Source organism: Ahaetulla prasina, chromosome 10, assembly GCF_028640845.1.
Source record: "Ahaetulla prasina isolate Xishuangbanna chromosome 10, ASM2864084v1, whole genome shotgun sequence".
Classification (NCBI taxonomy): domain Eukaryota; kingdom Metazoa; phylum Chordata; class Lepidosauria; order Squamata; family Colubridae; genus Ahaetulla; species Ahaetulla prasina.
The window spans coordinates 32393862-32408967 of record NC_080548.1 but is presented as its reverse complement, the minus strand read 5'-3'; the positions used below and the strand labels follow the sequence as shown (position 1 = coordinate 32408967).

General features: G+C 44.7%; 1 protein-coding gene across 1 annotated transcript; it reads left to right on the top strand.

Annotated features, from left to right (window-relative positions):
- Window positions 1-8983: 8983 nt before the first annotated feature.
- On the top strand, window positions 8984-12182 carry GNG8 (G protein subunit gamma 8). Its single transcript, XM_058196384.1, has one exon. It carries the CDS (start codon window positions 10434-10436, stop codon window positions 10677-10679), a length of 246 nt encoding a protein of 81 aa, XP_058052367.1. The 5' UTR covers window positions 8984-10433; the 3' UTR covers window positions 10680-12182.
- The last annotated feature ends 2924 nt before the right edge of the window (window positions 12183-15106 follow it).

Sequence of the window (15106 nt, the reverse complement as noted above, 5' to 3'; positions counted from 1 at the left end):
ACACAAGAACAGTTTCTTCCCGAATGCCATCACTCTGCTAAACAAATAATTCCCTCAACACTGTCAGACTATTTACTGAATCTGCACTACTATTAATCGTTTCATAGTTCCCATCACCAATCTCTTTCCACTTATGACTGTATGACTATAACTTGTTGCTGGCAATCCTTATGATTTATATTGATATATTGACCATCAACTGTGTTGTAAATGTTGTACCTTGATGAACGTATCTTTTCTTTTATGTACACTGAGGGCATATAGAATAGAATAGAATAGAATAGAATAGAATAGAATAGAATAGAATAGAATAGAATAGAATAGAATAGAATTTTTTATGGGCCAAGTGTGATTGGACACACAAGGAATTGGTCTTGATGCATATGCTCTCAGTGTACATAAAAGAAAAGATACGTTCATGCACCAAGACAAATTCCTTGTGTGTCCAATCACACTTGGCCAATAAAAATTCTATTCTATTCTATTCTATTCTAAATGGGGAAGCCAGAGTCACTGTTACCAACTTCACCATTGCAGTGATCCCTGTAATAAATGTGAAAAGCAAGAGAGGTCGTTAAATGGGGCAAAACGAATGTTTCACTTAGCAACAGGAATTTGGGGCTCAGTTGTGGCCGTAAGCCGAGGACTACCTGCACTTTCCTGGCCATGGAAGGAAACGAATCGGTGGCAACTTCAGAATTGCAGGAAGCGGGTGGGTGGGAGCTAATTCCTCTCGCATTCATGAATCTGGGCTGCATTCCTACCATTTAACTTGGTTGCTCTGTTGACCTATTTCTGGACCTGCAGAATGACCCTAACTAAAGTCAGTTGGCACCAACCGTGAAGCCCCCCACCCACCTCTCTAATCCTGGTTTCTGCCAGCCGAGCTGCCAGCGTCATGCAAAACGCCACCTTCGGGTCCCACCGCCCTGGGTAGAGGCCCTGGAGGAGCCAAGCCTTGGTGGGAGGGGAACCAGAGAGGACTGGCGTCCCCCCCACCTCCCCCCGCCCCGCATTCACACCCACCTGCCGGGAGATGCTTGTCTTCCTCACCCACCAGGCAGAAGGATGCGGGTGCTTGTGGCAGGGTTGCTATGGTGACGGCACCAACCAGCCTCATCGTCTGGAGATGCTGAGGAGTCAGCTGAAGATGAGCGGAAGAGCCAAGAAGATGGGGAGAAGGGAAGTGGGGGGAGGAGGTTAATTTCTCCCCCATGCCTGGATTTTATCTAGCAGGTCTTTCTTGGCAAGCCACCTTCACTCTGGAAAGGCTGCAGAAACCAGCCAGACCCCACTCCCCACCTGAAGCAAGAAAGGCTAAGATTCTAGTCCACATGAAGCACTCTGTGGCCCGAAGGGATGGGGGCCCATTGTCCTGCAAAAGAGGGTTTCTTCAGCCTGCTGCTCTGGAGGGGGAGGCCTTCCCCTGGTTTGAAGGGGCTGGCAAAGACGAGGCTGAGCCCTCCAGTGGGCGCTTTCGAATGATCCACCCTGGGAAGGAATGGCAGGGATGCTGGGAGCATGTGCAGAGTGCTCTGGCTCCTGGGTGAAGCCAGAGTTAAGTCCCCCCACACCCGATGGTTCTAAGGGCAGAATCAACATTTTTCTACCTCTGTGTCGCATAGTGTTTTTTAAGCTGGGGCAGTTTAAGATGCTTGGACCTCAACTCCCAGAATTCCTCAGCCCAGTGTCTGGGAGACTCTGGGAATTGAAGTCCAAGCATCTGAAAGTTGCCAAGGTTGAGAAACACTGTTGTATCCTTCCTTCCTTCCTTCCTTCCTTCCTTCCTTCCTTCCTCATTCTCTCTCCCCCCTCCCTCTATCTTTCTCTTTCTCTTGCTTTCTTTCTTCTTTTCTCTCTCTCTCTCTCTCTCTCTCTCTTTCTTTCTCTTCCTCTCTCCCCCCTCCTTCTTTCTTTCTTCTTTTCTCTCTCTCTCTCTTTCTTTCTCTTCCTCTCTCCCCCCTCCTTCTTTCTTTCTCTTTCTCTCTTTTCTTCTTTCTTTCTCTCTCTCCCCTCCTTCCCTTTCTTTCTTTCTTTCTTTCTCTCTCTCTTTCTTTCTTTCTTTCTTTCTTTCTTTCTTTCCTTTCTTTTCTTCTTTTCTTTCTTTCTCTCTCTCTCTCTCTCCCTCTCTTTCTTTCTCTCTTCTTTCTTTCTTTCTTTCTTTCTTTCTTTCTTTCTTTCTTTCTTTCTTTCTTTCTTTCTTTCTTTCTTTCTCTCCCCCCTCCCGTCTCCCTCCCTCCCTCTTCCCCCACTCAGCTATCTGGTGTCTTTTCTTCATAGGGATGGAAATGCACACATTCACCTCCTCCCATATAACGTAAATATGCATACGGAATGAAAGCACCCCAAAACTACCAGCGCCTCCTTCAAAATCTGGGGACACTCAGCCGAATGGATCAACCTTTGCTACCTTTGCGTTCTTCTTTTTCTGAAAAAAGCAGGTGAAGATTTGCCCGCTGGCAGCTCTAAGCACTCCCCCCCCCCACCCTTGGCTCCGTAGCTGAAAAGGATTTAAGCTCTCTTTTGCCTTGAATAGCTCCCTCACTGGCCCCATTCTGCAGGTAGACTGCCCTGAACCACAGTTCTCTTCCACTTGGGAATAAAATGGCTGAGTTTGGGCCTCTCCTTTGTGCCTGCCTGACAACACAGCCCACCAGTCCTTCCCCATCCTGCTCTCTGGCAAAGCTCTGATCTCTTCCAGACGCTGCCCCAAGAATTCCCTCCTCCTCCCCCCTCCAGTTAATTTTAGCCCTCCTGCAGCACCCTTATCGCAGCTGGCAGAAGGAGAGCCAGAGGGGGCTGCACAGGAGTGTGGACACACGTGTGTGCGCGCATGCCTGAGCCGAAGGCAGACGCATGACATCAGGTCAAAGGAACTGAGCGCTCTCATCTGGCTTCGATCAGAGTCCCATGCAGCTCACACAAAGTTGCAGCACTTGTGCAAGAGAACTCCACGTACACACACACTCCACACACTGTGTTGGAGGCAGGGAGGTCAGAACCCAGGACGTCTGGAAGAGACAAACAAGAGATTTAAACCCGGGGGGGGGGAATAAAAATCTCCTGGGTAGTGCTCAACTTACAACCATTCATTTAGTGACCGTTCAAAGTTACAACCGCACTGAAAAAAGGGACTTCTGACCGTTTTTCACCCTTACGACCGTTGCAGCATTCCTGCGATCTCGTGATCAAAATTTAGACCCTTGGCAACTGACTTGTACTTATGACAGTTGCAGCGTCCTGGGGGTCTAGCAAAACCAATCTGACTTCAATGCAGAAATATAATTCAGCGTGCATTACCACCGTGTTTGTTAATCTTAGGAACTTTAAGATCTGTGGACTTCAGTTCCCAGAATCCCCCAGTGGGCACGCTATTGGACTTTGAGATGTGTGGACTACAACTCCCAGAATTCCCCCAGCCAGCACACTATTGAACTTGACTGCCTGGGGAATTCTGGGAATTGAAGTCCACAGATCTTTGAAGTCACCGAAGTTGAGAAACACTGCATTACCAGGTGATAAGAATCAGGCAAGCCACATATTATATGAGCTCAGGAATTCCCTTTTGCTCACTCAGGTCTAGCAAGTTGCCTGATCACCAAATTTGGTAGCAGAATCGAATTTCAGAGCTTGGAAGGAATTTTCCAAGAATATTTGTTCAGTACATGCTTTCCATGGGGTGATTTTCTTGCCTGCTCTGCCCTCCTGTGGCCGACATCAGCACTGCATCCAAGGTTGTTGTTTTCCCCCCCCATAAATGATGCTAAAATCTAACATCGCTGGCAAAATTTTACAAAATTCTTGAGAGTTGTATTCTGAATAATCTTGTCAACCTGTGATATCCCGAGTTAATTTTCACCCCCTGCTTTTTGTCTTGAAAAAAAAAAAGCATAATGTAGAACAGGGGTCTCCAACCTTGGTCCCTTTAAGACTTGTGGACTTCAACTTCCAGAGTCCCTCAGCCAGCAAAGTTGGAGACCCGTGATGTAGAGGAACATGATCTCCTGTGATTGGTACCCTAAACCAACTTGTTACTAAACTCGGTTAGTTCTAACCTGGCAGAAGACATAGGATGCTGAGTCCATTGTACACACACCCCAGTCACGAAGCACCTGAATTTGGATCACATGACTGGGGGGTGCTGCCACGGTCCTAAGAGTGAGGAACGGTGCTGAGTCATTTTTTTTAAACACACCATTGTAACTTTGAATGGTCACTAAACGAACGGTTGTAAGTCAAGGACTACCTGTCGAGGGCTCTCAGTGCGGTGTTTCTCAAAGTTAGCAACTTGAAGATGTCTGGACTTCACTTCCCAGAATTCCCCAGCTAGCCTGGAAGTTGAAGTCTTCACATTTTAAAAAGTTTATTAGCATCCTGGCTGGGAAATTCTGGGGGGTTGAAATCCATATATCTGATAAAATTCATTAGCATAATGGCTGGGGGATTCTGGGAGTTGAAGTCCACCCATCTGATTTATTTGTTTATTTATTTATTTATTCATATTTTTATACCGCCCTATCTCCCTAGGGACTCAGGGCGGTTCACAACCAGATAAAAACATACATATAAATACAAATAAAACATCCATTAAAAAACTTATTATAATTGGCCGAATAATTACAATGATAATAAAAATAATAAAATCCCCATTAAAACCAATTTGAATTTAAAATCTAGTCCAGTCTTGTGCAAATAAATAGATGTGTCTTAAGCTCGCGGCGAAAGGTTCGGAGGTCGGGAAGTTGGTGAAGTCCTGGGGGAAGCTCGTTCCAGAGGGTGGGAGCCCCCACAGAGAAGGCCCTAAGTTCATTAACATGATGGCTGGGGAATTCTGGGAGTTGAAGTCCACTCCTCTTCAAGTTGCTATGCTTAAGAAACACTGATCCTGGAAATCTCCATATGCTTCCATAAACCAGGTCTCCAACCTTAGATCCTGTGGCCCATCCTCCCCTCTGCATATAAAACAGCATCTCCTGGGGGTGGGGGGGCAGCCATTGGCAGAGCAGGTCCCTTTCTTCTGTTCTTTGTCTGCAAAACCCCAGCGGGGACCTTCCACCAGCTGCTCACGCCACCCAGAGACCAAGGCAGTCACTCCCAGAAGCTGCAACAGGTAGGAACCTTCCACAATTCTCACGTTCTGTTCCTTATTGTTTGAACCCGGAGCTACTCGATTTGGAGGGAGGGAGGGATGGAGAGAGGGGGCAAATGGAGAAAGAAGAGCCTCCAACTTGGGCAGTGTAGGCTCGGAGGGGAGCTGGCATTTGGTACCCAGATTCTGGAGAAACGGGGGGGGGGGAGGGATGAACCAAACGCACATGCACCCCAGCAAAGCTGCCTCTTCCTACGACAGAATATGGGGTGGGCGGGAGGGGATTTGGGGACCACCACCCCTCTTGAGCAGAGCCAAGATTTTAATTGCTTCTTAAGACCTGTGTCTTGATGGATAGGTGTTGGGACTCAAAAACGGAAGAGGCATCTGCTAGCATCTTTTCTGGCTAACAGATTTGATCCAGAGGCATCAAAAGTGATGCTTTTTCTGAAGAGTTTCTTTATTCAGTTTTGACAACCCACCTTAAAATACAAACTAGGAGAATGATCAAATAAGAAACTGACCAAAAAGACATCAAAGATGAATGACCTCTAGTGTCTTTTCGGACAAGAGATATTAGCCATACAGCCAGCTCTTTTTAAGTTTGAAGAAACAACACCGATTAATACTCAGCGCCCACCTGCTAAAAACCAGTTTTCATGAAACGTTCGTCTCTTAATTTCATCTAAAAGATAGTAAGAGATCAAAAGTGAATAGCCGTATATTAAATAAGATGCAATGCGTCTTTAGTCAAGTCCAACTGAATTTTCAAAACCCTGAGTCCAGACTTGCAGAACGGATGGCTTTGAATGAAAGGTTATTATTCATTAAAAAAAAATGCTACCTGAATTTTGGTTTCGGGCTGTTGCAAACCAACCTGGTTTTCTTGTCTCATTGCAAACTTTTAAACGTTTCTCTTGAGTTGCATCCTCACAAATTAAAGATTTCGAAGATCAGAAATTCCCTTTTCCCCTGCATTACTTTATAGGAGAAAGTTACCTAACATTGAGAGCCAAGATGGAATATTTGGAATATTACCAGTTTAGGAGGCACTAAAATTTCATATGCTGCATGAAATATTATATTGGCAGTCCTTTAGCATCCCAGAGGAAATGTGGACATAATAACTGTAAAGTACCAGATGCTTTTTCACTGTAATTAAAAATTAATTTAATTTAAAACTTTTAAAACCGGCAAGCTTTTGTTTATCTTTGTTTATCACCGTCCGGAGTTGCTGGGCGCTCCCTGAATACAATCTAAATAAAATTATAGTCTTTTGGGAAAAGCAAATTAGGTTCTTGTTGAAAAATAGGTTTGGGTTTCCTTTATATTTTTATTTCTACACATACTCAAGAGATGGGAGGAAAGTAGGATAAATGCACCCATTTGGATCACTGCATTTTGTTTATCCTTTTGCATCATAATTTTATTGATTATGGAATTAACATGACACCCATCTCACTTAAAAATTACTCTAGGCAGCTTAGAACAAAGAAAGAAAATAGAATAAAAGTTTAAAACATTGCAATAATGAATATTAGCATTAAATATTTAGCCACTTTATTTTAAAACAGCTCACATTTCAATATTTTAGTCATCTTAAATCCTAATCGAATGCCCCTCGCTTCTGCCAGCCACCTTAACCGAAGTTGTAGGGTGTGAGATCCCTAATGCTACTTTCTCTGCTCTTGAGGTCCTTTCTTTGTGCGATTCAAACACGGAGGGGATCTCCAGGGATCACTTGCTTTCTTCCTGATATTTATCTCTGCAAAGCAGAGATAAGGGAGCCATCTTCTCCCTTGGCATCAGGTGCCAAGCTGAGCTGGATTGGGTCCCAGCTGGCAGGGCAGGGCGGCAGAGAGATCTGGCTTTCCTACCAGGAAAGCAGAAAAAGCAGTAAAAAGCCCTCTGCATATGCTCAGAGTCTTCCTTTCTCGGCAACTGGCTTTGGACACCTGGCATTGCAAGCCGGTTTTGCCACCCTTCAACACAGCTGCCCTGGCAATTGTATTTCTCCCCAGAATCCCCCCAAAATGGATTAAAACAGCAGAACAAACTGCCAGAAATATTCCAGATTCCAAATTTGGGGTTAGCTCCCAGAAATTGGAAAGTGGGAGGGAAAGAGAGTGGCTTTACCTATCCACCTTGTAGGTTTCAAAAGGACTCTGCATATTCTCAGAGGCACTGCCAAAAATGAACTCTTAAGAGAATAACAGAACAGAATAACAGAGTTGGAAGAGACCCTGGAGGTCTTCTAGTCCAGCCCTCTGCTCAGGCAGAAAATCCTATACCATTGTGGACAAATAATTGCCTCGTCTGTTTTTAAAAACCTCCAGTGTTGGACCAGCCACAACTTCTGGAGGCAAGTTATTCCATTGAATTAATTAGTTAATATTTAATTAATTAACAATTAAATTGTTAAATTTGTACCCTATGACTATCATTAAGTGTAAGTGTTGTACTTGATGAAGGTATCTTTTCTTTTATGTACACTCAGAGCACATGCACCAAGACAAATACCTTGTGTGTCCAATCACACTTGGCCAATACAGAATTCTATTCTATTCTATTTTAATTGTTCTAACTATAAAGAAGTTTCTCCTTAGTTCCATTCCAGGTTGCTTCTCTCCTGGATTAGTTTCCACCCGTTGCTTCTTGTCTTGCCTTCAGGTACTTTGGAGAATAAGTATTGGAATTATAAGTATAAGAAGCCCCTCAAATATTGGAAGCCTGCTATCATGTCATTCCTAGTCTTTCTTTTCACTAAACTAAACGGATTCAATTCCAGCAACTGTATTTTATGTTTTAGCCTCCAGTCCCCAAATCCTCTTTGTTGCTCTTCTCTGCACTCTTCCTCTCTTCTTGGTGGAAGCCCCTTAAATATCCTTCTTTTCATTAAACTAGCCAGGTCCAGTTCCTGCAACCGTTCTTCGTATGTTTTAGCCTCCAATCCTCTAATCCTCTTTGTTGCTCTTCTCTGCACTCTTTCTAGAGTCTCCACATCTTTTTTACACCATGGTAACCAAAATTAGATGCAGTATTCCAAATGTGATCTTACCGAGGCATTATAAAGTGGTATTAACACCTCACATCTGATAAGAATGGGAGCCTTTAGAAGGGAGGGGCTGCTTCCAAAAGCCCCCTGCTACCCTGGCACAACCCCCACCCCAAAATCTCTAGCTGTGTCCTAAGCTTTCCTCCCCAGCCGCTTCCTCCCATCTCCCACGCAGGAGGGCTGTGCAATTAGCGGATGGCTTTGAACCTCGAGAAGCAGACCCCGGGAGCAGAGAGAGAGCTAATTAATGGCATTTGCCCCCTGCAAATGGTTGCTCTGCCCGGTTGGGGGTCTGGTGCCCTTTTCCTTTGGAAAGTAGGGCAGGCTTTGAATCTGCCACGGCCAACCAGTGCCTTCATCTCTTCAATAGCCTGCCCCCGCTTCCCCTGCCGGTCTCATTTTCTCTTTAATTCTGGCGAGAAAGATGATTAGACATAGGCAACCAACGTCGGTTAATTGGAGTGCAGAAAAGAGCAACGACGATGATTAGGGGGCTGGAAGCTAAAATATATGATGAGCGGTTTAATGAAAAGAAGGGCTAGGGATGACACGATAGCAGGCACCCAATATTTAAAGGGTTTCCACAAAGAACAGAGGCTCAACCTATTCTCCAAACCATCAAAAAGCAAGACAAGAAGCAACAGGTGAAAACTAATTGAGGAGAGAAACAAGCTAGAAATAAGGAGAAATTTCCTAAAACTGAAAACAATTAATCAGTGGAACAATTTGAATAGAATAGAATTTTTTATTGGCCAAATGTGATTGGACACACAAGGAATTTGTCTTGGTGCAGGTGCTCTCAGTGTACATAAAAGAAAAGATACCTTCATCAACACTTAAAACACTTAATGATAGTCATAGGGTAGAAATAAGCAATCAGGAAACAATATCAATATAAATCGTAAGGATACAAGCAACAAAGTTACAGTCATATAGTCATAAGTGGAAGGAGATGGGTGGTGGGAACGATGAGAAGATTTAATAATAATGCAGACTTGGTAAATAGTTTGACAGTGTTGAGGGAATTATTTGTTTAGCAGTGATGGCGTTCGGGAAGAAACCGTCCTTGTGTCTAGTTGTTCTGGTGTGCAGTGCTCTGTAGTGTCATTTTGAGGGTAGGAGTTGAAACAGTTTATGTCCAGGATGTGAGGGGGTCTGTAGATATTTTCACAGCCCTCTTTTTGACTCATGCAGTATTTAGGTCCTCAATGGAAGGCAGGCTGGTAGTGATTGTTTTTGCTTCCAGAAGTTGTGGGTGCTGCAACATTGGAAGTTTTTTTTTTTAGAAGAGACTCGACAACCAGTGTCTGAAATGGTATAGGGCCTCTTGCCTGAGCAGTGGGTTGGACTAGAAGACCTCTAAAGTTCCTTCCAATTCTGTTATTCTATTCTGTTATTTTCTCTTTAATTCTGGCAAAAAAGATGACTGGACACAGAAACCCAACATTGGTTAATTGCTCTGTAGAAAGAGTGCAGGGAAGATAATTAGTGGATTAGAGGCTAAAATATATGATGAACAGTTGCAGGAACTGGGTATGTCTAGTTATTTGGGTTACTTGTTTCTCTCATATGGGACTTTCCAAATTGGGGGAGGCTGGTCATTGAACGGGACAGTTAGACACTGTATGGACCGTGCAACTTCTCTGGCCTGGGCTTTTGTGTGGTGTGTGTGTTTGTGGGTTAAGTGCATCCTGAAAGGTGAGGGCTGCCTTGATGGCAAATGCAAAATGTGTATTTTGCATGAATATCTTCTCATCTGGGAAGGGACGCTGCGCTTCCCCATTCGCTGTAGCTGCGAACGCACAACCGGCTTGTCTCTCTGTGTGACCCTCTGCTGGGCGAAGGTGTGCCCCCCTGTGTGTGTAGAGCGACATGTCCAACAACATGGCCAAGATTGCGGAGGCGCGCAAGACGGTAGAACAGCTGAAACTCGAGGTCAACATTGATCGCATGAAGGTAAGGGGGGGGGCAGTCCTTTGGGGCCAGGAAGTGAGCCCCGAACATCAGATGCTCACTGAACAGTTGCCCAGGGCTGCTCCTGAAGTAATGCAGTGAAGTAGTCTAGCTAAAGGCTTTGGGAGCCAAGGGAGAGGGACCCAAACATTGGAAGCTCACTGAACAGTTGCCCAGGGCTGCTCCTGAAGTAACACAGTGAAGTAGTCTAGCTAAAGGCTTTGGGAGCCAAAGGACTGGGCCCTGAACATCAAGTGCCCACTGAACAGTTGCCCAGGGCTGCTCCTGAAGTAATGCAGTGCAGTAGTCTAGCTAAAGGCTCTGGAAGCTAAGGGAATGGGACCCGAACATCAGATGCTCACTGAACAGATGCCCAGGGCTGCTCCTGAAGTAATGCGGTGCTGTAGTCTAGCTAAAGTCTGTCTTTCGTGCTTCCTCCTTCTTTTGGGCCAGGTGTCCAAGGCAGCAGCTGATCTCCTGGCATACTGCGAAGCCCACGCCAAAGAGGACCCCCTGGTCACTCCCGTCTCCTCGGCCGAGAACCCTTTCCGAGAGAAACGGCTCTTCTGCATCGTGCTGTGAGCCAGGATGGGCCCCTCCCCAATTGCTTTGACCTCTCTCTTGGGTAAGAACCCCCCTCCCCAAAACACTTGACTTACAACCACTCGTTTAGTGACTGTTTGAGGCTACAATGACACTGAGATAGGGGACTGATGACCCATCCTCACAATTACGACGGTTATAGCATCCCTAGGACCTCGACTTACGACTACAATTGAGCCCAAAATTTGTGCTGCTAAGTGAGACAACGCAATGTCATTGTATGTGTGAAAAATGCCCATAAGTCACTTTTTTCAGGGCCATTGTAACTTCAAACGGTCACTAAACGAACCTGTTGTAAGTCGAGGACTATCTGTACTTCTATTTAAACATTGGAAGCCTGAGCTTCTGAGTTACGTTTTATTCCTTTCTAATCTGCCTTTCTCTAATGTTCGCTGCTTTTTTATTTCCCTCCAATATATATATATATATATCCGGATTGTTTCTTCCAAGTTGAATAAGAAGCGCCGTATAACAAGTGGAACAGCCTGGTTTTAACTGAAAAAAAGGAAGTTTCTAGTCCTCATTGTCACCAAGATCCAGTTGCCCGGAAAATTAAAACCACACAAATTTTCTTGTCCTGGTTTTATTGTAATAAATGTTAGTCCTTTCTTTCAACCTCTTTGCTCTTATTTTTTGTCCAAACAAAATTTGTCAGTAATCCATTAAGCATCTGTTAAAAAAAAAAATAACCTTCTTCCGAATTACTGGTTCGGCCTCCACTTTTCTGCTGTGGTGGAATGACTAAATACCCTTCCATTATCGTAAAATCATTACCGCAACTCAAGAGATCTGGAAATGGAAATTGCCGGAAACGTATTATGGATTTTTCCTCCCAGCCAAATTCAATTTGCAAATAGCCAGAGAGGAAGACGAAGTCGGCAAGGCAGCCTCCGTTTGGGGTCATTGTTGGCCCGCAAGACACCCCTGGGCAGAATCCCACTCCCCAAACAATCTTCCCACCCTTACAAAATAAAAATAATAAAAAGAAAAAATTGTAATTGCAGGTTGTCCTCCACATACGGCCGGCCGTTCGTTTAGCTACTGCTCCAAGTTATGACAGCACTAAAAACAGTGACTTTATCACTGGTCCTGGAATTGCAACCAGAGTTACAGCAGGAATTTCTGTTGTTAAATGAGGTGGTTGTTAAGGGAGTTGGAGCCAGTTTTATGACCCTTTTTTTAAAAACCACCATTGTTAAGTAAATCATTATAGTTCTTAAGCGAATAATCAGTTGGGTAGGTGACAAATGGCAGTCGCACAACTCCTGTATCTGTGGGAAAAGCAGAGCATTTAGGTGTACAACTCGAAGAAACATAAAATGAAATAATAAAATAAAATACGAAGTAAGTAAAATAAAGTAAAATGAAACATGACAGGCAGTAATGCAACAATAAAAAAAGGAAAAGGAAAAAAAATGAAATGAATAAAACGAAGTAACATAAATAAATAAATAAAACAAGTAATAAATGAAATAAAGTAAAAGATAGTTAAATAAAATGTATCACAGACAATAACAAAAAAGCAAAAGGAATAAAATGTATTGAATGAAATAATACAATCATCAAGTAACTAAAATGAAGCGAAATAAAATTTGCGATGTACAATAATAAAAGAAAAGCAAAATAAAAATAAGAAAATGAAATAAAATATAAAATAATAAAATAAAAAATAAGATAATAAAATAATAAAATATCAAATAAAATAAATAACAAAATAAAATAAAATATAAAATAAGATAATAAAATAAAATGAAGTGAAATAAAAGAGAAAATTATCAAATAAAACAAAAATAATTGAAAGCGGGACATTTCCAGGAGCATTTTCCTGACTTTTAACAGCCAATGACTCAGCACCGGGTTTGCAAACGGAAGGCGTGTGACTCACAAGGCCTGGGGAAGGCAGCGATTTCCCACGGGTGAGATGGGCCGCTTATGCTCGGCCAGTCCCAACCCTGGACCGGGACACACACACACACACACCTGCCCTCCCTGCCCTAGCCCAGAGGATTGGAGCATTGCGCATCACAGCAGCCTCCTCCTTTCCCCACCACCTTCTGTGGTGCTCAGACCCCCTTGTCCAGTCCATGGAGACACGACGTGTCATGAGGATACCGGAATGGTGTTCGGTCCATCCGTTGCAGAATTGCGTGTTATGAAGCTCCTAATGAGAAGGCAGATCATCTGCCGCTCAGCACCAGACACCCCCTCCCCAAATCTTCCCTCCTGGGGAAAAAAATCCAGATGCTGCTTCTGGCCATACCTGGCTGATGTTGCACGAAGATACTCAGAAGCAGCCACTGGCGGAGTGGGGAGCTTTCCATCCTGCCACTACAGCCTTATCTCAGGAACCGAGACACAGCTCCAAGTCTCCTGCATGCCCCCCTTCCCACCCCAGCTGCCCCCCCTCCATCCTTGCAAGTCAGGGAGCAGCCCCCACCCCACCCAGTGCCTCCCGCACTCTTCCCTCTGATTCACTTCGCCCTGCCTGGCGTAATTTCTTGGCAAAGGAGCCTCTCCCCCACTCAGAAAAACATCCGAAAATGATCCCTACGGACCAAACTTCTGGGTGCAAAAGTTGTTTTTTCATTGTTTTTCCACTGAACAGTAGCTCAAGCTCCATTTGGCAGCTGCGGGGGGGGGGGGGGGGGAGGGGTCTTTTTGGCAAAGGCACTTTGAAAAAGGCCATTTTGCAATGAGAACATTTTTGGGGAGGGGTTTTTTGTTTGACCTTCTGATAAGTGAAGTCAATGGGGAAGCCGGATTCACTGAACAGCCGTGTTACTAACTTGAAGACTGCAATGATTCACTTAACAACGGTGGCCAGAAAGATCATAAAATGGGGCAAAACTCCCTTAACAAATGTCTGACGTAATTGTGGGTCGTAAGTCGAGGTCTACCCATATTTTTTCAGGCTCTTGGGTTTTAGGCAAGGGCCTACCATAAATCAGGCACTCTGCGGGCGCCACTGAATTGATGCTCTACCTGGACGTAAAACAAGGATTTTTTTGCGGCGATGCCCTCAAGTTCACAGAGGGAAATTTAGTTATTTATTAGATTTTTATTCTGCCATTATTTTTATAAACAACACGAGGCAGTGAACATATCTAATATTGCTCCCTCCTCCTATTTTCCCCACAACAACAATCCTGTGAGGTGGGTTGGGTTGAAAGAGAGGGACTGGCCAAAAGGCACCCCGATTGGTTCTTGTGCCTAAAAGAGGACTAGAACTCCCCGTCACCTGGTAACTAGCCCAACATCACCCAGGGGGCTTTCATGCCTAAGGCCGGACTCCTAATGATGGGCACAAAGTCACCCAGCTGGCTTTCATCCCTAAGGTGAAATTAGAACTCACTGTCTCCTGGTGATTGGACCAAACCCAGCCAGTTTCCATCCTTAAGATGGGACTAGAACTTGCCATCTCCTGGTTTACAGACAAAGACCTTAACCACTACACCAAACTGCCTCTATGTGAGGGTTCTGGGTGTGAAATCCCACCAGGATGACAGGATACGGACCCCTCTAATTCTTACCCAATGGCTGGTCACCGTTTCCACGTAAACGAGCTCTCGGGTTCCTAAAGACGTCATGCTATGCCGGATGGACATTCGGAGCGTACAAATAGCCCCGCTTAAGAGTCAGCTGGCTGTGCCAAGATGCCTTCGGCAGAAGAGAGTTAATTAATCATCAAACTGTGCCACGGAAGAGAGATGGATGGCATGAGGATCCGTGTCTTATAGCCAAATAGGGCCCCCTTGCCCATCTCTGGATCACAAACCCCCTTCACTCCCTGTTTTCTTTCCCTCCCTGCAGGTTCCTTTTCTTTTCCTTCCTTCTCTTTTTTCATTGCGTGTTTTTCTTTCTTTCGATCGGCTTTTTAGTTATGCGAAGATTCTTAATTAAAAAAAAAAATTGCATAAAAAGAAAGCGAGGACCAGGCCAAGGCATCGTCTCGCAAAGCTTGGGAAGTGAAACCAGCTGCTTAGGAAGACCAAAGTGGCATTCAAACATTTCCACCCTGTTTAAAGAACCAGCCAATTCTGGGCAGGAAGGACAGAATTGGCACCCAGCTCTCTTGCAATGCCAGGCAGAGAGGGAGGGCCCTGGAGACGGAGGAACAGCAAACCAGACCAGACCCTGCTGGGTCCGACTTCTTCCTGCTTCCCAGGAAGCCCCTGCAAAGACCCACAAAATAACAAAGCTCCCCCAATTTTGAGGATACGCTGCTCCTGCAGATGGACGTTCCACGCCGCTTTCCCAAATAACAATTACTGCACAGGTAGTCCTCGCCTTAAGACCACAACTGAGCCTAAAACTTTCATTGCTTAAGCAAGCCACGTTGTTAAATGAGTTTCGCTCCATTTTACGAGCCTTTTATGACCGTTGTTAAGTGAATCGCTCCAGCTGTT